The 23,225-nt window shown below is 45.8% G+C and overlaps 1 protein-coding gene across 1 annotated transcript in view; it reads right to left on the bottom strand.

The window, feature by feature from the left end:
• Positions 1-1,197: 1,197 nt before the first annotated feature.
• LOC147608155 (bifunctional riboflavin biosynthesis protein RIBA 1, chloroplastic-like) overlaps positions 1,198-23,225 on the bottom strand; it is a 75,240-nt gene continuing 53,212 nt past the window's right edge. Inside the window, exons 5-9 of the mRNA XM_086789596.1 lie at positions 3,120-3,341; positions 2,672-2,997; positions 2,436-2,565; positions 2,060-2,356; positions 1,198-1,963 (exon numbers count right to left, since the gene is read on the bottom strand). Coding sequence (XP_086645722.1) covers positions 1,757-1,963; positions 2,060-2,356; positions 2,436-2,565; positions 2,672-2,997; positions 3,120-3,341 — 1,182 coding nt within the window. The 3' untranslated portion in view covers positions 1,198-1,756. The remainder of the gene's footprint in view (positions 1,964-2,059; positions 2,357-2,435; positions 2,566-2,671; positions 2,998-3,119; positions 3,342-23,225) is intronic.

Here is a 23,225-nt window from a genome sequence, read left to right as displayed (position 1 = left end):
ATCAAGAGTAGCGGTAACAGCCGCGGAAGCTAAGGTGGGAGAGCTCGGGAGGATTGGTACCTCTAGAACTTGGCCAAAGGATGCCCCTATGGAAGCTAAAAGCTTCCAATAGGACCGAGGAAGAGCAAGGAACCGTAGTGAGACCAGGGTAAATCCTCCACCACTGGATCAAAGCCCACCTGGTATGGAAAGAAGAAAATCTTCCTAGGACCAAGAGGAAAGGGGCTGCTAGCCAAAGCCTGAGAAGTAGCTTCTGAAGAATGAAAGTCCACCTGGAAGAAGCCTCGACCAAGTAAACGAGTATCCCGAAAGTGCACAATCAGCTCCGAAGGGAGAGCTGCTAGAAGCCATTCAGGGTAGTCTGGACCTCAAGGTCAATGTCGTGCTGAAAAGAGGTGAGTTCATCTTGTGAAAAATTGATGATTCTCTCGGCCAGTGGGGGTGATGAGAGATTGGCTGCGACAGAAAAAGCCATAAGACCAATCAAGAAAGTGGGCTGCCGACTTGAATCCAGATAAAATAGCTGCTGGGAAAACGGGAGCAGAGGAAGGGGGGCAAAGGCGGGGAGCAACTGGGGAAGCAAGGGCAAAGGGGCAGGTGGGGGCAGTAGAGGGGCAGGCGGGGATTGAAGAAGGCAGGGGGTGGGCAGCAAAGGGGGAGGCGGGGCAGCAAAAGGGGGGCTGGCGGCGCGGGGGCAGCAAAAGGGGGCAGGCGAAGGCAGGCGGGGGACAGCAGAGGGGCTGACGGGGGCAGACGAGGGCAGCTGAAGGGCAGGCAGGGCAGCAAAAGGGGGGCTGGCGGGGCTAGCAAAAGGGAAGTGGAGGAACTGCCCTGGGAATTGATGTAAACTTGGCTCCTTGCATAAAGGGGGTACAAATTGATCCTCTCCATCGATGGATTACAACACATGTAGACACTAGTGAGGATGCATTTACAGTGGTGTCTCTGTATGCTTCGGGTCCTGCAGGATCTAGACCTGGGCTATGGTATAGCATCAATTCCACAGTCATTATTCTTGGGGAGTTTAACATGGTGGAGTTGCATCTTGATAGATACAGGAAGCTAGGACAAACAATCAGAGGCTGTGGCCCATATTTGCTGTGTTGTACACATTCAAGAGCTGAGTACAAGCAGAGATACAGCGTAGACATCCTTATGCACTGACTATCGTGGCAAAGAGATGTGTCAAGACGATGCACCTTTAAGATAGCTCTATTAAGGATGATGCAAAGACTTCCACTGCAACCTCTGGGTTTGTGTGTAAGCATCAGGCAAAGCCTGGAAGCTTGAATTTATCAAGCATGATTGAGCTTAAGTGGGCGCTTGTGTTCAAATTGTTACACGCAAATACTCGTCTTAAGTTGAATCTCAATGCTTATTTGTACTGAAAATCATGTCGGTGTTTCCACGTGTAGTTTCCTACTTCCCTTCAAAACTGAAGCATAAGATTCTTTAAATGCCTAGTTCAGGAAAAGCCAGAAGCTCTGGACTTGCTGAACAGGAAGTGAATAGCTTGGACTCCTGAAGAAATGTTCATGCCTATTGAATGGGGAGCACATCATTGCAAGTGATGTTCACTTAAAGCTTGTGTGGAACTGACAGTGCACCAGTGTACTTCACAAGAACGAAGTTCCTGCCAGTGTACTTCACAAGAACGAAGCTCCTGGAACTCCACTTTCAGAAAAGAAGAATGGGTACCTCAATGCTGCCCTCATCAGTCGTACTTCAATGATGGTTTTAAAAAGGGGGCACAGCATCAGTACATAACTCCAGGCAAATCAGATCCATATATATGACCCATCTTAGACCTCTTTGTTTCTAAATATCTTTGGTTCTCCTTCGTTATTGGAGAGATGACAGGCACGCGCCCTGTAACTGCAAGACCATAACCTTTTAGTCCCATATACTTAGCCGGATTGTTTGTCATCAGCTTCATGGTCTGCACACCGACATCCCGCAAGATCTAGCAACAAGATTTAAAAAAATCATTAGAAACTCATTGAAGAAGCTGTAAATATTCTGCTATTCCTGTGCTTGAACATAACCATAACACAGTTACCTGTGCCCCTATACCATACTCTCGTGAGTCAACAGGCAGACCAAGTTCAACATTCGCTTCTACGGTATCACGACCTTTGTCTTGCAGATTGTAAGCCCGCAGCTTATGGCCTAATCCAATGCCTCTGCCTTCATGCCCACGCAGGTACACTACCACCCCTCTCCCGGCTTTCTCTATTTTTTGCATCGCTAAAGAAAGCTGAATTCCACAATCACACCTTGCAGATCCAAAGATGTCCCCTGTTAGACACTCCGAGTGGACTCGCACAAGCACATCAAGGCCATCTCCCATCTCCCCCTGCATCCAAAAAAGGCATTGTGAGTGGAATGGAAAGAATGCATTTAAATAGAGACTAACCCATTCCCATCAAACTTACCTTCACCATTGCAATGTGCTCAATACCATCCAGCTTTGATCTATAACTAAAAGCAGTGAAGGTCCCCCACTTCGTGGGCAACCGTGCAACTGCTGTCCGTTCGACTAGCTTCTCACGCTTGCGTTTGTACCTGTTGCACCAAAAAAACAGGTGAATGTGAGGACTACTGTAGGCAACACCTCCAAAGCTCAAAAAACATTTGGCACACCTCTGATGCATAGCCAACGACCACACACCTTATTAGATCGGCTATAGATATAATAGGCAGCTTATGCGTTGCAGCAAATTCATGTAACCAAGGCAAGCGCGCCATTGATCCATCACGCTCATCCACTATCTCACACAAAACACCAATTGGAGCTAGACCTGCCATACATGCTAGATCAACAGAAGCTTCTGTATGCCCGGCTCTCTTAAGAACACCACCTTCTCGATACCTCAACGGAAAGATATGGCCTGGCTTTCTGAAATGTTCAGGCTTGGAGTCTGGAGAAGCAAGGGCAAGAATTGTAGCAGCTCTATCACTGGCTGACACTCCAGTGGTAGTCCCTAATTTGGCATCCTGGTGAAGGGAAAAACTCCTGAATACTACTAAAAGATAGTGCCATTACATGAAACTTATAAAGAGAGACACTTCCACATACAGAGAGAAAATGTGATAAACAAGCATACATAATTACTTACAACAGATAATGTGAATGCTGTGCGCAGAGCCTCTTCATTCTCCTTATCCTCCACCATCAGAGGAAGTTTTAATCTGTCTAAATCTTCCCCTTTCATGGCCGCACAGACTATACCAGTACCATGTCTTACGAGAAAAGCAAGTGCATTGGGAGTAGCCATAGAACCAGCCATTATCAAGTCGCCCTCATTTTCCCTATCTTCATCATCCACAACAACTACAAGCTGCAATTAAACAAAAATAAAGTCTCTCTCTCTCTCTCTCTCTCTCTCTCTCTCTCTCACACCCCCCACGTCCCACATCATCTATCCTTTTCAACACTACCAATGTCAAAAAGGCTCTAGTGAAGCTGCATAATGGAAGGGCAAAAAATCATGAAGATCTATGTGGGGAGCATTTCGCATATGGGCATCATATATTAACCCTAGTGCAAATAGTTCCATCATACATACCTCAGGGTTACTTTTACAAACCCGCTCTTTTCCATGAGACCAGCTGCCAATGCACGTTTGGCGAGAGGATATGAATCTCCAGCTCGCCTAAGAGGCCGTGTTTCCAGGCCCATTTCTAAGAACCCCGCACTAAATGTTGGCTATTTGATACCTTAGTGCGTCCAGCAACAATGTATGGGCCCCCTTTTGGGGAACGGATCTCAATGAGACCACTTGGAAGAGCATAGAGAGACTCCAGGAGATAATGCTCTCACATATGATCAAGAGTAAATGTTGGCTATTTGATACCTTCGTGAGCCCAGCAACAATCGCTTTTGGGGAACGGATCTCGAGGTCACCTGGAAGAGCATAGAGAGACTCCAGGTGATAATGCTCTCACATATGATCAAGAGTAAGCCATTTGTGCCACATGAGATCGTGCTACCAGAGTTTGGAGCCACCCCTTTGGTCATAGATGCCCTCTTTCAGACCATCATGTATACACACTTCACAGTGAATGCCTCCCCAGATTGGCCCTTGTTAGGATTCGGGGCTCAATGTGTGTGAACACTCTCTTAAGGTATCAACACCCTCTTTTTTTCCTTTTTCTTTTTTCCAAGAAAAGATCTTTCCATTAGTTACCAAAACACAGCCGAAACGGCTAAGTACATGACCCCGTCTCAATCAAGGGAGACAAGAAGAAAAAGCAGATGGGGATAGAGAGAGGCTCTTCCTCGCTGGCTGGCCACTCTCAAAGGAAGGCTATCTCGTACGTTTGGTTGAAAGAGGGTGGGGGGGGGGGGGGGGGGAGAGGGGGGGGGGAAGAGGGGGAGGGGGAGGGGGAGGGGGGAAACAAACAGGTGGCATGTAATGCCCTTGCTGTCTCTCACCCAGAGGAAAGGACCACTGCTCCAGATCCACAGAAAAGCCTCTTGATGTTTCCACAAAGGCTCAGAGCCGCCTCACAACTTCTCCCACTGGCCACGGAGGGTGTGTATGGTGTTTGTCCATATGTTCTGAATGGACTCGGCGGGTGGCGTAGTAGTGCCCTCTATGGCCTCGCTGCAGCGAGCTGCAATACTATTAAAGATCTCCCACCTCTGGCAGGTGCGTGTGGTAACTCCTCCCCTCTTAGGGCTGCTGAAAACGCAGTTGTCGTGATACTGCAGTGAGCAACAAGGAGAAGGGCGAAGACCTGTCCCATCTCCTCATATGCTAGGGCTGGTGTTGACTCAGAGGCCCAAGCTACCGCCCCCAGGTAATGGTGTGGGCAGATGCCTGGTCCATGGTGAAGATACAGAGGATCCTCTGCCATACCTCCAACGACTTGTGTCAGTGCTCCTGAGGCCCGGCAAAAGATCAGGACTCCATCCGCAAACCTCTGGAGGTTCTCCACATCTCCAAAGAGGTAGGACACTGTGTCATCTACAAACTCTTAAGGAAGAGGAAGGACACAAAGGAACATCCCTGGCGAACTGAAGGAGAAAGTGGGAACCTGTTGCCCCGAGCGCCTTGTATCAGGATCTAGCTATGAGAGGCCGAGTAGAGGATGGAGACACCTCGGATCCAGATGGCGGGGAAACCCATCCTGCAAATAGTTCCCTTGAGAAAGCGCCAATCCACCGTAGACGGGCGGTGGCACATTCCTCCCAAAAGGTGAAGATGTTATCCAGAATGCTCCTATCCTGGATAAAACATGTCTGCGTGCCATGGATCAAATCTGGGACGTGGGGCTGCAGTTGACGGGTGATGATTTTGGCTAGGCTGTCCCCAAGCAGGTGATAGGTCTCCACCGGCGAATCTCCAACCTATCACCTCCCTCCTTGAGGATCAAGTGAATCAAACCCTTCACTAGTCTCTCTGGCATAGATCCGGAGCTCATAATCTCATTGAAGTCCGAGCTCCATGAGCTCCTAGTGTCGAAGAAACAAGGGAGCCGGAAGCCCATCCTCACCTAGACACCCACTCCCAGGGAGCGCCTGCAAAGCCTCTGCAATCTCCTTGCAAAGAAGGGCGTCAACAAGAAGCTTTGGAGAGCCGATGGGACCACCTCACCGAGTCCTACCAGACCCTCTCTTGCGCATCCTGTACGTGCAGGAAGTGGGGCTCTATAGTGAGGAGGGAATTGAAGAAGCCTGTGGCTATGGCTCGAACCTTGGGCGGTTCGAAAACAATGGTGTCATCCAATCCTCTAAGCCTCTACATGCCATCCCTCTGGTGGTGAGGCCCTGACCGCTCGAAGAAGTCCCTTGTGCCTCTGTCTCCAGTCTGAGTCCAGATAGACGTGTGCGCATAGAGTCTGTACTCCAGTCTCCTCTCCTCTAAGGAGCTGATCTCAGTGCGGGTTGTGGCCATCTGAGCCTCAGTCCACATGCTGTCCGAGGTGCGCTCCTGCAGGTGCTGGAGGGAAGCAAGGATCCGATGGAGACTCCTCTCCTGCTTTCTAAACTCCGCTAACGTGGTCTGAGCTGGTTCCTGCAAAATGGCGTTGATCTCACTGAGCCCAGTATCCAAAATCGCTGCTACCCTCTGGGAGGTGGATAAGGCCTCTGCTCCAGACATGTTCCTACGATAAATGCTCGAAACGGTTCTTTGACACGACTGGCCCCTTCAGGATTCAAGTTGTCTCGCCTAGCAACGGCGCATGCTGCTCTGGCTTGGGCATTTGCAATGCCTCCGCTCAGTCGTCTACCACCAATCCCCATCCTCATCGTCAGGCTAGCTGCACACTGCCAAGCACAAGAACCCACATATACACACACAGAGAAGTTCAGTCGTGAAAGAGTAGAAGGAAAGGCACAAACTGCAATGTATTGGATAAAGTGCCAAAGTATAATATAAGTGAACCTTATAAGTGAAATAAGGGCAGGTTCACATGCATAAGAGCTCAGAGGAAAAAAACCCACATCACTACCCCTGCATCTGGCAACAAACCGCACTGGAGTGATGAAGTGAACATGTACAGGAATCCCCGAAATGCAACAAGCCCAAAGCTTTGCGAAAAAGCTTCGAACTTTCCACAAGGAGGTGCCTTCATGAACAAATCTGCAAAGTTATCATGTGTAGGCACGTCAGGCAACATTCCTACCATAGGAAAAAAATCTCTCCTGCAAAGAGTCTTTCCCTGACATAGTGATAATGCACCTCAATATGCTTAGTGCGAGCATGAAAGAAGGGGTTCCTCGCAATAGCCAATGTGCTCTGTTGCAAAGGCAGTTTTGATGTCCAACTAATGTACAATCCATCCATGATGTGCAGCCAAAGCAATAATGCACCTGATGGTAGTCATACGAGACATGGGGGCAAAGGTCTCATCAAAATAAATCTCCTTTCGTTGGGCATAACCCTTTGCAACAAGCCTGGCTTTGTAGCGATCAATATTGCCATCAATTTCCGTTTAAGCTTGTAAACCCACTTCGTACCTATGGCCTTCTTGCCATATGGCAAATCAATACTACCATCAATTTCCGTTTAAGCTTGTAAACCCACTTTGTACGCATGGATCTTGCCACATGGCAAATCTGGCAAATCCCAAGTGTCATTCTTGAGTATGAAATCATACTCATCTTGCATGGCCTGCAACCAATGAGCACATTTCTATGCTTCTTCAAAAGAAACAAGTTCCTCTGCATTACATGTACTGGCAATAAGAGAGTGATCCACAAATGAACTAGATACATGATGGAATCTACACGTGTCCAACAAGGCAATGGAACATCCAATTTGTTGTCACATGTAATGTATCCAACAACCATCTAGGCACCCGTCTCTAGACTCCTATATGATTGTCCGTTCCTCATCCACTGAATCATCCACTATGCCCTCATCTATGGGTTGATCTATGGGCTGATCCATATGCTGATTTTCAGCCATTGGGGGCTGATTTTCCGCTCTCTGATGAGCATTCGATTGTTCCACAAAAGGCTATCCCGAACTGAACAAAGGCAAGAGTGTACCATACAAGTCCTATGATCCTACATCTTACTGTTTGTACATGTGAGCATGGGCTGAACTGAGTTTTCCACAAAAAGAACATCTCTACTCACCAAAATCTGCTTTGCTAGCCGGATGGTAGAGTCTATAACCCTTGCTCTTTGAGCTATATCCCACATGAATACATTTCACAGCCTTACCCTTGAGCTTTGCTCAAGCACAAGAGCATAAGCCAAACAACCAAAAACTCACATGTGAGCCACTAAGGGCTTTCCAACACCAAAGCAGGCCTCATAAGGCATGATAGACTGCAAGGCTTTTGTTGGGCAACAGTTGAGTACAGATGTAGCACACACAATAGCCTCCAACCAAAAACCATGAGACAAATCCTAATCCTTGACCATGCATCGTGTCATCTCCATGAGAGTCATTTTCTTCTTCTCAGCCACACCGTTTTTGAGGTGTGTAAGGCATTGTGCACTGATCTTTTATGCCTCTTTAAGCCATAAATGCAACAAAATCCTTTGACATATACTCTCCATCTCTGTCTGTACGTAATCTACCAAGCTTTTGACCAGACACATTTTCCGCCATTGAGATGAAGTGTCTGAAGCACATAAATACCTCATCTTCACCCTTCAAAGGATACACCTAGGTATGCTTGGAGTAGTCATCACTGAAAGTAACAAAGTAAAGGTAACTACCAATAGACGGTGTCCTCATCGAACAGCATACTAAATGCACAAGTAGCAACCACTAAATATGCATTATGCATAACTCTTTCATGAGAATAAAACCTATACAAACCATGGCATAGTGTGCCAAAAGCAACAATAACATCACCATCACTTGTGTCATGCACAATACACGTGTCATCCTTAAATCTGACCACTAGGCTTGCACTAGTAATGGCCAAAACCGACAGCAAGTTCTTCTTGATGCCTAGTACATAGAGTACATCCTTGAGTGTAATTGTGCCACCATCGGCAACGGTAAGTACAACCTGGCCAACACCTTTTACTGGATATAAAGAGTTATTTGCACGTCACACTACCACCTTGGGGAGCAATCCCAAGACAAGTGACCAGCTTACGTTGTGACGTGATGTGCTTGCTAGCACCATTGTCCAAAGATCAAAGTCAAATACTAACATCATACATGCATACATCCAGTGATGGATCATAGCTGCACTCCACCACAAAAGACCACTCATCATGTGCATAATTTGTAGCATCTTTCTTCTCAGCAATTGGTGTCACATGCACTCTGCACTGTAGTGCATGGTAACAAACTGGCTCATCATCATCAATGCAACATTGTACAGTATTAGTTCCATTCAGGATGATATTTGTCGTACGCCATGACCCTATTGTAATCCTCAGTCCAAGATAAGTCAAGCACGAGAGCTACGTAGGTCATTCTCAGCCATAGCAAGTCAGTCAGTCAGTCTAAGTCCCTTAACCCACTTAAAGAGACGCATTCATGCATATACAGTCAGTAGAAACCTCAGGGTTTGCATTAGAAAGCATTCTGCATATTGCACATCATTCATACATTGCATCTAGACCATGGCAAACACCCAAGATATCATCTAGTATTTATCAAGATATTTACTAGGATTTTCCTAGTAATTTTTCCATCATTTTCAGCATTTTATACATATTTTATGCATTTAATGTGGACATGAGCAGTCGGCCAGCTCTGTAGCCAGCCGACTGGCTCTTGTGGTCCATATAAATAGAGCCCTAGCATATTCAGCCATTCATTCAATCATATTTCAGCATAAGAATTCAAGCGCTTGGCATCTTCAGCACAAGGAGCATAAGCGATTGCACTTTCAGCCACCATCCCTCAACGTTTGTCTCCTACAACCCTAGGCGCCTCAAACGCATGAGCATTCAGCACTTCTACATCAGCAAAACGCATCAGTTCAGCATTCAGCCAACAGTTCACCTTGCGTTTTCTGTAGCATTCATACTCAATCTAGAACAGTCCCAAACAACCCCTCTCAGCCTCAGCTTTGCATCCCCTTCTCATTCCATTGGGAAGAGTGCATAGGCTCGAGATTGGACATCTTTGGTGCTTCTACAGTAGTGTACAGTTCAGCCCAACACTTGGTCTTCAGAGGTCTTGCGTTTGGCTTATCGTCAGTCACACCGTCAGTCTCTTTAAAGATAATAAAGCAAATACTATCTCGGTAACGGGATAGGGGGGCCTTCAGTGGGTAATTCGGGACCCCATATACGATGTACTGTGTACAATTCTCATCTTTCTCTCTCATCTCTCTTAAAAGTTTGAAGTCTTAAAGTGGATTGCTAAACTCGCGAAACTCAAGATACAGAAGACGGTGTGAGCATTTGTGTGACAGGATCCTCCAATACGAATACTTCCGCTGCATGTTACAATTGGTGCTAAAGCATCAGCCACCACAGACATTCCGGCATCCTTCTTCTTCTCTTTTTCCAACCTCTTTCAGCACTCATTGATGTAGTGCCCAAGCTCCCTGCACTTTCCCTTCTTCTTTTCACCCCCCTTCTCCAGAATCAACCTTGGGCTTAGAACCCCCTTATGAGGAGGCCTTACCCTTGCCTCACTAATTCGTGATATAAGCTTGATTCCCAATGTCCATGACATTCCCATTCTGCCTTGATAGCTCTTCTTGCAAGAGCACAAAGACCAACTCATCAAAAGTAAGCGTTTGGATTACCCTTCATCAAGAGCCTTATGATCGAGGCACAACTCCAATAGGAATCACGCAATGCATTCAGGCCTGTGAGAACAAGTGAACTATTTGGATAAGCCTCATCACGGGTGGCCAATTGCTCTCTTAAATCCTTGATCTTTGTCAAGTAAGCATCCATTGAATCTCCCTCGTTGAATAAATTGAGTGTGAACACAATACCTTATAAATATTAAGGTTCACTCTAGTTTATGGATTTTACCATTTTAAAAGGCCAAAACAAAAATACTTACCACCTGTTCACACGCCACACCACCAAGTCAGCAAACAGCACTCCACGGTACACTCGGGGCGTCCCCGTCCAGTGTACTGGCACGCCATAATAGGCAGACACACGCAAATAAGTCATGCAAAAACAAATTTATGCATGCAGGCATAAATGCATGTGCACAAATAATGGACGAAATCTCCCTTTCATGAAACTTGTACAAGAGGTTCCTGTCGGGCACAAAACTCGCGCGACAAATATAAATAAATATGTCCTGGTCTTCCTATGGAGTGACAATCCCATAGGTAAGACACCATCCTGGCCATACACGAGTGGCACCAACAGGCTCCCGTCCATACAGCACGAAACAAATCACACATGGGTGGCACGAAACTGGTTCCCGTCCATGTGACGCAGCACTGGTTGCACACGGGTGGCACATTTGGCTCCCGTCCATGTAACACCATAAAACTAGCCCTTTCACATGGGACACTGACCTGGCCCCATGTGAACATGGCACAAATCTGGTCGCTCTATGGAGTGACAGTCCCATAGAAGTGGCTCCAGAAATGGAGATGGACCAAAAGGTGACACATGGTGCCTCACTTCATTGGAAAGCACTTGTAAGAAGTGTTTGAGAGCTCAGATTTGTTCTTTGCTGCTGTGGATATGGCTCCCCCCCTGTACGAACAAGGATGACAAGTTAAAAGGACCCAACTATGCTCATTGGAAGCTTCAGATGCGGATCTGGTTCATCCACAAGGGTTTGTGGGACATTGTTCAGGGCATTGAAAGGAAGCCCGAGCGTCCTCAAAACTCTAGGCGGTGGACTCAAGATCAGGAGGATGAATTTGCTGTGGAATTACAAGACTGGGAGAATCGGGACTCGAAAGCGCATTCTGTGCTTGTGCGGGCCATCACCGAGGAGGTCTCACCGCCAGTGCAAACTCTCACCTCTTGTTGAAGGGAAATTTTAAGGCTTGGTGAAGTAAATGAAAATTCCAATCTTGTTCCAGTAAAGCAAATAAAAAGTTTAGTCTCTCTAAAGTTGTCGTGCAGAGCTTGATAGATGAAAAAAAGTTCAAAAGGGTGAAACGTGATGTTGTCGAAAAGTTTATATCAGAAAGTAGAGTTGATGTCGAAAAAATTCAAGAAGCCCTTGAAATGAGTAGTCATCAAGTATAGTCAAAATTGGAGGATCTCTTTGCACGAGATTCATCGATGAGGGCAGTTACCTTGCAGGGGTAGCTCTACGGCTTGTTATTTCCTGAAGGCAATTCAATGCAGGCTTTTCTCATGAAGGCTAAGGTTATCCATGACCAATTACTAGCTATGGGTGCTGCTATGTCCTCTTCTCAACTAGCTGCTCTTATCCTCACCAAGCTTCCTCCGGACTATGATGTGATTTCTCAATCTTTGTGGTGCCAGGTCACATCCACTCAGTTGGATTTTGATGATCTTAGCTCCCTACTTTTGAAGGAGGAGTCCGTTCTCATCTCACAAGGTAAATTGAAGGTGTCAATCAACAGTTCTGACCAGGCACTTTCCTCAGTTCAGAAGAAATGTCGGAGTCGCTGTTTCTCTTGTGGGAAAAGAGGACATCTGTCCAAGGATTGTTTGTCCAAGAAGAAGGACAAGACCAAGGGCAAGGCTTCATCTCAAAGAAAAGGCAAAGACACGACACAGGATAGTGATACAGATTCTAGTACCACTTCTAGGGCTCCCAAGGCGCTTCCAGCTCAGGAGACCCCAGATGGTGTGCTTCTCTAGTACACATGCAGTTTCCCCCCATGTGCTTCTAGCTAGAAGAGACTTGTGGACGGAAGAAGGGGCTGATAACAGCTCCACTTACTGGTGCATGGGGACCGTGATTCGGAGTTTCCTCCCTCGCAAGAGCAGAAGAAGAGATGGGATACTCGTGATGTCCAAGCGATGGCTTTGATTGCTTTGTTAGTAATGCGATCAATCATACCGCATATTCGTTCTTGCAGGACCTCACGGTGAGCTTGGGATGTACTTGAAACCATGTATCAGGCAAAGAATGACGCCAAGGTTGCATTTCTCAAGAAAGAGCTTGAGAACTTGGACATGAATGATGGTGATAGTATGGCTCATCATCTTCAAAGATCCAGGATCTTCGGGAGCAGCTGCTCAATATTGATGAGGTCATTTGTAGGTTTGGGACAGCCTTCTCTTTGCCCTTGGAACCACCTTGATCTTGCTTGATTTTGAGCACCAATTGCTCCGTAGCAAGAGCGGATGCTATAAGCTGCTGAAGAGTGTGTTTCGGGTGCAATTCATGTTGGGGTTAAAGCCCTAAATGACCCATGTATATTTGTATATACTTTGTACAAGGCTTTTATTAAAGTTTAAAAGCCTTGGCCATGTTCACATTGAACATGGCCAAATACTTTAAAAAGGTCACTTATTAATAAAGGAAGGCCCAAGAAGAGGAAACGTGGGTATTCCCCAATTTCAACGAGTTCACTCTCTCTCTCCCTCTGTGTGGCTCATCGTTTCTGCTTCTCCTTGCCTATTGCCTTCACTTCAAGCCTCAAGCCTGTAGCTCTTGCACCTGTGCATCACCTGCCACCTTCCTTGCTCCCTTTCAACTGGTATCAGAGCCTCTAGGGTTTCCCAAATTTCTGAGCAGGTGGCTGGACAGCAAGTAAAAAGGGTTTCTATCGCGACAAAATTGCTTTCCATCGTGAAGCCCCTTGTTTCCCGGGTCCCTACAGGTGCCGGCATCGACAAAACAGCCCAAAACAGGCTGTTTTTAGGTCAAAAACAGGTCAAAAACAGGTTATTACAGCGAAGTGCAGGTTTTATCTTGATGTATTAAGTTGTGGGAACACTTGTACATGGTCCCTACTACCCTACATCGGCCAAATTTGCTGAAAAACAGGTCAAAAACAGGGTTTTTTACAGCAAATTACAGATTTGCGCAGGTTTATGCAAATGTACATGTGATGTATTTCGATTGGGGAATGTATTAATTGATGTAATTTGCCAACATTAAGCAAGTTTTGGATGCGAAATGCCTATTTCGAGTCAATTTGCTGCACATTTATGCTAAAAATTGGGGCTTTTGCCTACATGTGCTCCCAAAGGCTGTGCTTCTGCATTATGTACGCTTTGTGAGGTAGAAAACAACAATTTTTGTTGTTTTTGGGCAAAAATCAGCTTGCTGAATTTTCTGCGCAGAAAATTCAGAATTGATTATTCTTGCCTAAACTTGCATATTTTGGCTCGATTTGCTCCTGTGACCCTTTGGAGTTGCTGTGCACATTGCGGTGAGGCTACAGTTCGGTTTTGGTGCAGTTTGCCCAAAAAATTTTAGCACTTAAGCCCTCTCGTTTGTGCAACTATGGCATCGACTTCCTCTGACGTCAAGAATCTCTTTGAGATCAAGCGGTTTGAGGGAACAGGTTTTGATCTTTGGAAGGATAGGATTCAAGGAATCCTCTTCCTTAAAGATTGTGACAGGGCACTTGAAGCAGAGAAGCCAGAAGATATGTCAGATGCAGCATGGCTTACATTGAACAAGAAAGCCATTACCTACATTAAAATGGCCGTCTCTGACGAGATCTTGGTAGACCTCAAGGGTCTTGTCAATGCGTTTGAGTTGTGGGAGAAATTGAAGGCAACGTATGAGAATACGACCCCAGTTAATCAGGTGCATTTGATGCGGAAACTTGTTGGCATGCAGTTAGATGAGTCCAAGAGCGCTGCAGAGCACTTGTCGTTGTTTACAGTTACTTTATCTCAGTTACAGGACTCAGGTTTGCCCCCTTTTGAAGATAAGCTCAAGGCTATCTTCTTGCTGATGACTCTACCTGATTCTTGGGAGACTTTGGTGGTCTCATTGTCAAACAATCCCAATTTGACCTTTCATGGTGTTAGGGGTTCTATATTGAACGAAGAAATCAGGAGGAAAGCAAGTGGAGAGGGTGGCAGTTCAGCCAACATGGTTAGAGGCAGGACAGAAAAGAAGACTGATTATGCACAAAGGAGTAAGAGTAAGAGTAGAGAAAGGGGAAATGCCAGCAAAGGCAAGAGTGATGTGACATGCTATCAATGTGGCAGGAAAGGTCACAAGAAACCTGACTGCAGGTACTATAAGGCAGAGTTGGAAAGGAAGAAGAGTGGTGGAGACAAAAAGAAAGAGAAGAAGGAGATCAAGACAGATGCACAGGACAACCCAAAGAACAAGGAGAAGGCCAATGTGGCCTCTAGTGTTGTTATTGAGGAGTTGTCAGATGTAGAAGACATCTTATGTGCCACTTTGTCAGCCGATGATGCTCATGAGCTTTATGCCTCTCTCAATGTTCATACACAGGATATGCAGATCACCAAGTGTGATCTAATTGATGCTTTATTGACTGTTAATGATGCATTATCCCAGACTTGGATAGTCGATTCCGGTGCTTCATTTCATGTGACTCCTATCAAGGAGTGTTTTTCTACTTTTGTTGCAGGCAGCCATGGCCATGTATACCTGGGAAACAATCATGCATGTTCCATTGAGGGTATTGGCACTGTGCATCTTTCCACAGATGGCACAAATGAGCTTGTCTTACATGATGTTAGATATGTGCCAGGAATCAAGAAGAGTCTGCTTTCTGTTGGACAGATGGATATGCATGGTTACAGCATTTTGTTTGAGAGAGGATCATGGAAAATGACTAAAGGCTCAAGGCTGATTGTGAAAGGTACAAAGAAAGGGACACTTTACTGCTTGCATGGAAAGGCCTTGTCGGGCAAATTTATTGCTTTGGCTGAAATTAACTCACATATGGAGTTGTGGCATAAGAGGCTTGGCCATATGAGCCACAAAGGCCTTACTAAGCTTTGTAATTTGAATAAGCTTGATGCTAAAGGCACAAAGCTTGACTTTTGTAATGAATGTCAATATGGCAAGCAAGTGAAAAGTTCTTATTACTCCGGTGTCTCTCGCAAATCTAATGTGCTTGATCTTGTACATTCTGATGTTTGTAGCATGCCTACCAAATCTATGGGGGGTGCACACTACTTTGTTTCCTTTGTTGATGATCATTCTAGAAAAATTTGGGTTCATTTGCTCAGATCTAAGGATGAAGCCTTTGCTGCGTTTAAGAAGTTTCATGCATTTGTGACCACCCAAACAGGTAGAAAGCTGAAATGCTTGCGTATGGATAATGGGGGTGAGTTCACAAGTGGTGAATTTAATAAATTTTGTGAAAATTTGGGCATTAAGAGGGAGCTTACTGTTCCATACAGCCCCTCTTCTAATGGTGTGGCTGAAAGATATAATAGGACTCTATGTGAGAGGGTGAGATGCATGCTGTCCACAGCTAATCTCCCTCATGGATTTTGGGGAGAAGCTCTAAAAACTGCAGTGCATATATGTAATCGATCCCCTCACATGTCTTTGAAAGGTGACATCCCTGAGGAGGTTTGGTCTGGCAAACCTGCTTCATATGATCACTTACGCGTCTTTGGTTGCGAAGCGTTTGTGCATATAAGACCTGAGTTGAGGAGTAAGTTGGATGCAAAGTCCATTAAAGGCCTCTTCATGGGATATGGTGAAGAAGGTGAAATGGGCTACAGGATTTGGTTACCTCAACTCAAAAAGGTTGTGCGCAGCCGGGATGTTGTTTTTAATGAGGCAAAGCTGCTTAAAAACAATTGTGCCTCTAAGGATGACCATAAAAAGGTCAAATTTCAGCATGTACAGCCACCTATTAGGCCTGATTTTGACCCTCAGGATGCACCACATATGACTGAAAATGTTGATGAACCAGTGGTGTTTGAGCCAGATGATGTTGGACAGCAAAATGAGGCTCCTGAAGGGCATGTGCAGCCACATAACAATGCTGAAAATGGGGCTGAAAATGATGTACAACAGCCCTTTGCTGATGATATTGTTGTGCCACCTGATGTAGACCCATTACCAGATAATGTGGATCATTGGGTGAGACGATCTACTCGTCCTAGGCGGAATGTGAGTAGATATGATCCCTCTTTGCATTATATTATGCTGACAGATGAGGGGGAGCCTCTCACTTATAAAGAGGCAAAGACATGTGAGCACAGTAAGAAGTGGGAGCTTGCTATGCAGGAAGAGATCAAAGCTTTGCATTCGAATGATACTTGGGACTTGGTGGAATTGCCCAAGGGAAGGAAAGCCATTCCTAACAAATGGGTGTATAAAATCAAGACAGTTGATGCAAAACCCAAGTATAAAGCAAGGCTGGTTGCAAAGGGATATGCCCAAACGAAGGGCATAGACTTTTAGGAAGTGTTCTCTCCTGTAGTGAAGATGACCACTTTGCGTGTATTGTTTGCCATAGCGGCTGCCCTTGATTTGGAATTAGACCAAATGGATGTGCATACAGCTTTCTTGCATGGCGATGTTGATGAGGAACTTTACATGAAGCAGCCCGAGGGCTTTGTTATTCCTGGAAAGGAACATTTGGTATGTAGGCTTAAAAGAAGCTTGTATGGGCTGAAACAAGCCTCTAGACAATGGTACAAAAAGTTTGATGCTTTCATGCTCAAACATGGGTACAAAAGGAGCCATGCAGATCACTGTTTGTACACAAAATTTGATGAGGATGGCAGCCCTATCATTCTTGTGCTCTATGTAGATGATATGTTGATTGCTGGGAAGAAAAGAAGCACTGTTGATGCTCTTAAACAGCAGCTGAAATCTGCGTTTTCCATGAAAGACCTTGGGGCAGCTGAACATGTTCTTGGAGTAAGGATTAGAAGGCAAAGGGACCAGCGCATATTGTATTTGTCTCAAGAAAAATACATTGAAAAGGTGCTGGACAGGTTTAACATGGCTAATGCAAAGCCTCTTGGTGTGCCATTACAGCCATATGTTAAGTTCTCCAAGGATGATTGCCCCAAATCTGATCAGGCAACCAATGATATGCAAGGTGTTCCTTATGCATCAGCTTGTGGTTCACTTATGTATGCTATGGTTGCTACTAGGCCTGACATAGCCCATGCAGTGGGAGTTGTGAGCCGATTTATGGCTAATCCAGGCAAATTGCATTGGGATGCAGTAAAGTCCATTATGAGGTATTTAAAAGGGACTAAAAACAAATGCCTTTGTTATGGTAAGGGTCCTTTGGAATTGAAGGGATTTTGTGACTCTGACATGGCTGGTGATGTGGATACACGCAAATCCACAAGTGGTTATGTATATACTCTTGCAGGAGGTGCTGTCTCATGGTGCTCTAGACTACAAAAGATAGTTGCACTGTCTACTACAGAGGCTGAATATATTTCAGCCACTGAGGCTTCCAAAGAAGCCATATGGTTGGCACGTTTATGGAGTGAGTTTGGTTTGCCTGACAAGGCACCTATGCTTGGTTGTGATAGCCAGAGTGCCATATGTCTGGCAAAGAATGCCATGTTCCATGCGCGCACAAAGCATATTGACGTGCGGTATCACTTCATTAGGGAAGTGCTTGAGGATGGCCTTATCACAGTTGTTAAGGTTCATACGTCACAAAATCCTGCAGATGCTCTCACTAAGTGCTTACCCAAAGCACAACATCAGCTATGCATACAGATGGTGGGAGTGACTTAGCTTAAAGGCGCCATTTATGCCTTTAAGTGGGAGGTTGTTGGGGTTAAAGCCCTAAATGACCCATGTATATTTGTATATACTTTGTACAAGGCTTTTATTAAAGTTTAAAAGCCTTGGCCATGTTCACATTGAACATGGCCAAATACTTTAAAAAGGTCACTTATTAATAAAGGAAGGCCCAAGAAGAGGAAACGTGGGTATTCCCCAATTTCAACGAGTTCACTCTCTCTCTCCCTCTGTGTGGCTCATCGTTTCTGCTTCTCCTTGCCTATTGCCTTCACTTCAAGCCTCAAGCCTGTAGCTCTTGCACCTGTGCATCACCTGCCACCTTCCTTGCTCCCTTTCAATTCAATGCCTGAACGATAGGCTGGTTGCAACCCAGAACGGAACTTTCTTTTCTTTTCATCCTCAGAGAGTTGCATGAAAGGAATAACCTCGAGCAAAACTTTCCAAAATTCGCTCACATACTACTACACACTCTCATTATCCTTTTAATCAAGTCTATCCCACTTTAATGTGAGTGTATGCTCTGCATTTGGTGGCAAAAATTGGACATAAAATCTGTCCTTAAACTCTTTCCAAGTGCAAATGGGGTCTTTGGTGGTCTTTTTAGTGATCCGCCAATGGACAGTTGTCCCCTTCAAAAACATGCTTGCATGACGGATCTTGGACTCCAATGAAGTCCTCTTCACTAAAAGCAATATCAAACTGGGCAACAAAAGCAAGCACCTTGGAAGCATCAAACTCCCCATGATAGGCATCAAATTTCACTAATTTGTCCCCGGCCTTCAACTCCTTGAGCTTTTTGGCATGAGGCTCAAGCTCTTGCCTCCTCCTTTTGCCCCTATCCAACGGGGCAGTTCTCTCTGCATCAGCTTCATGGGCAATGATAGGTGTTCCACTAGCCAAAGTGACATGGGTCTTTGATTCTTGTGGCCCCACTACATGTGACCTCGCTGAAAGATGCCTTGTCTCACCACGAGACAACTCAATAGGCAAGGTCTTTTGGCTTGCATGCCGACCACTGTCCCCATCATGATGTACATACCTAGAATCCAAATGGCCTTCAACATGCATAAATCTGTTTCCTCATGTGCCATGAGGAGTGGATGCATGGCGAGAGGTGACCGATACTTCTTCTTTATGCAAGTATGATCTCAACCTTTGAGAGGCTGGGTCTCCATGCTGCAAACGAGGTGGATTCTTGAACATAAGTTGTCCATCCTCTCCCTCTTTAAGGTCACCCTTGCGGAAAAGATAAGAGAGTGCCAGCTCCCTTGGCTTCTTGCCCACTTCTCGAGCCATAGACTCAAAAGTCATGTCCACCATTGCATCAGCTTTCTTGGCTTCTGTGACACTTTGTACATGGGGGTCCTCATGCAAGAATTTCAGCTCTTGCTCTTTTGCCTGCAAGAGCCTCCTCATGTGCTCCAACTCAGCCCTCAATGCATTGGGGTCTTCCTCGTGCATGGGTTCTTTACCACGTGATGGCTGTCCCATGTATGCATTGTCATAGACTCTCTCAAGAGGCTTATGCCTTCCATGCAAGGCATCGGAATCCCGTGAAGCACTTGATTGGCCCCTCGAATTCGGCACTTCCAATGGGTTGCCCTGGCTGTCCATTGAATTAAGTGTTCGTGCTTGCTTTCAATCTCAAAACTCCGTGTCTCCTCTCGAGAAAGAGAGACGACCAGGCTCTGATACCAAATGGACCGCTCCTTACAGGAGGCCTACAGTTCGGAAGACAATATACACATATTCAGAACACTTAATCTAATTATTATTATTATTAAAAATCAATGGAAACAGCATCAACAACACAAACACTAGAAATACTAAAAAAATACAAATGACACCAACACTGGGGCCGGAAAGAGCCGCCCCCCCCCCCCCCCCCCCTCAATACTTATTGTATTTCTTGGAGTATTTATATTTGTACAAGTGTCATGGGCCTGAAAAGGCCAGATTCCTCCACTAGGGAGTGCAAACAACCAAATAGTTCTGGTCCAAACTGATGAAGAAAGTGTTGGTCGGAGTAGCCCCAAATCATAGACTCGTTCCCACCTTCATTGAGTGTACACTTGCCTTTCACTGGTCTTCCGGGACCATGCACAAACGGGCACGCCCGTACTAACGCAGGCAACAGTGTACACTACGGAGGAAACGTTTCCCGGTTCTCCCAATTAAGCTTTGTACTAGGTTTTTCCTCATACCCTCTTGACCTTCATTGGCTCCTCTATAAATGAGGGCGCGGTCAGGGCAGTCATGGGAGAAACCTCTTTCCAATGATCCTCTAGAGTGTATGCAACCGGAGAAGAACTTACCTACACAAAGCTTGGAATAACAGCATTTAACTTGAATTATTATCTGAATTTGAGATAAAATACTGAAATAAATACCTGGCATGGATTTTAATTCAAATCTCAGTAGTGAAGACTATTTCCCTTGTATTGTACTCCAAAATGGAAGCTTCAACAAAACAACCAGCAGGTACACAAGACAAGTACAGCAGCAGGTACTTATGGGCAACCTGCAAATATAGCAGATACTGTCAAGTACACGTGGGCAGCCAGCAGGAACTGATGGGCAGCCAACAAGTACAGCAGGTGGTACTGTTAGGTATACGTGGGCAGCCAGCAGGTACTAAAGATGGTACAGCAGGTACACACAAGTACATGTGGACAGCCAGCAGGTACAGCAGGTGGTACTGTCAGGTGTACGTGGGCAGCCAGCAGGTACTGAAGATGGTACAGCAGGTACACACAAGGCAGCAACAATACATGGGCTATAGCAATCTGCAGGTGGTACAGCAGGCATACAAAGGCAGCACACAGGCAAGTACTGCAGGTACACGTGGGTAGCACACAGGTGAGGAGATGATAGATGCAGCCAAGCGTGGAGAGAAACGGGTGAAAACCAGGCGTGGAGAGGCAGGCGGGTACAACAAGTGATGAAGATGGCAAGTCAATCCACCAACCCACACGTGGGAATCTCCATGCAAGCCTTTTTTTTAAGGTTATAAAACCTTAGTTCATCTTATTACTTTGGGCCCTCCCCACATAAGCAAGTATCCAGCCCTTATTTAAATTGAGTGTGAACACAATACCTTATAAATATTAAGGTTCACTCTAGTTTATGGATTTTACCATTTTAAAAGGCCAAAACAAAAATACTTACCACCTGTTCACACGCCACACCACCAAGTCAGCAAACAGCACTCCACGGTACACTGGGGGCGTCCCCGTCCAGTGTAGTGTACTGGCACGCCATAATAGGCAGACACACGCAAATAAGTCATGCAAAAACAAATTTATGCATGCAGGCATAAATGCATGTGCACAAATAATGGACGAAATCTCCCTTTCATGAAACTTGTACAAGAGGTTCCTGTCGGGCACAAAACTCGCGCGACAAATATAAATAAATATGTCCTGGTCTTCCTATGGAGTGACAATCCCATAGGTAAGACACCATCCTGGCAATACACGAGTGGCACCAACAGGCTCCCGTCCATACAGCACGAAACAAATCACACATGGGTGGCACGAAACTGGTTCCCGCCCATGTGACGCAGCACTGGTTGCATACGGGTGGCACATTTGGCTCCCGTCCATGTAACACCATAAAACTAGCCCTTTCACATGGGACACTGACCTGGCTCCATGTGAACATGGCACAAATCTGGTCGCTCTATGGAGTGACAGTCCCATAGAAGTGGCTCCAGAAATGGAGATGGACCAAAAGGTGACACATGGTGCCTCACTTCGTTGGAAAGCACTTGTAAGAAGTGTTTGAGAGCTCAGATTTGTTCTTTGCTGCTGTGGATATGGCTCCCCCTTGTACGAACAAGGATGACAAGTTGAAAGGACCCAACTATGCTCATTGGAAGCTTCAGATGCGGATCTGGTTCATCCACAAGGGTTTGTGGGACATTGTTCAGGGCATTGAAAGGAAGCCCGAGCGTCCTCAAAACTCTAGGCGGTGGACTCAAGATCAGGAGAATGAATTTGCTGTGGAATTACAAGACTGGGAGAATCGGGACTCGAAAGCGCATTCTGTGCTTGTGCGGGCCATCACCGAGGAGGTCTCACCGCCAGTGCAAACTCTCACCAGTAGTCATCAGGTATAGTCAAAATTGGAGGATCTCTTTGCACGAGATTCATCGATGAGGGCAGTTACCTTGCAAGGGTAGCTCTACGGCTTGTTATTTCCTGAAGGCAATTCAATGCAGGCTTTTCTCATGAAGGCTAAGATTATCCATGACCAGTTACTAGCTATGGGTGCTGCTATGTCCTCTTCTCAACTAGCTGCTCTTATCCTCACCAAGCTTCCTCCGAACTATGATGTGATTTCTCAATCTTTGTGGTGCCAGGTCACATCCACTCAGTTGGATTTTGATGATCTTAGCTCCCTACTTTTGAAGGAGGAGTCCGTTCTCATCTCACAAGGTAAATTGAAGGTGTCAATCAACAGTTCTGACCAGGCACTTTCCTCAGTTCAGAAGAAATGTCGGAGTCGCTGTTTCTCTTGTGGGAAAAGAGGACATCTGTCCAAGGATTGTTTGTCCAAGAAGAAGGACAAGACCAAGGGCAAGGCTTCATCTCAAAGAAAAGGCAAAGACACGACACAGGATAGTGATACAGATTCTAGTACCACTTCTAGGGCTCCCAAGGCGCTTCCAACTCAGGAGACCCCAGATGGTGTGCTTCTCTAGTACACATGCAGTTTCCCCCCATGTGCTTCTAGCTAGAAGAGACTTGTGGACGGGAGAAGGGGCTGATAACAGCTCCACTTACTGGTGCATGGGGACCGTGATTCGGAGTTCCAAGCATTAGACATATGGCAAGACATGGTTATCTTTGGTTCAGCAGAGATTATGAATTGGATCTGTTCCAAGTTCATTGTTCGAGGCTTTTGGGACGTGATGTGTTCTGTCCACTATTGGGGATTATTGGTGTGGTGTGTCTAGCAACTCATCATCTATTTTTTGAAGTTCACTCCAAGGTGCTCTCTCCGAGGTGATTCTAGTATTCGCGATGCTGGAGGGTCCATGGTTGCATCTTCATCAACTTACCTTCTTCCGACTCTTGCACACTATGAGCTGCAGAGGAGGTGTTAGAATTGTGCATCTCAGTGTTCTGGGGCTTTACCATTTATCTAGTATTTTATTGGATTTTTCTCCTATTTATTTGTCCAGGGGTAGTCAGCCAGCCC

This window comes from Cibotium barometz, chromosome 54 (genome assembly GCF_041138505.1).
Source record: "Cibotium barometz isolate CiBa-2024 chromosome 54, ASM4113850v1, whole genome shotgun sequence".
NCBI lineage: Eukaryota > Viridiplantae > Streptophyta > Polypodiopsida > Cyatheales > Cibotiaceae > Cibotium > Cibotium barometz.
The sequence above is the reverse complement of the archived record's forward strand: the minus strand, read 5'-3'. Positions and strand labels throughout refer to the sequence as shown.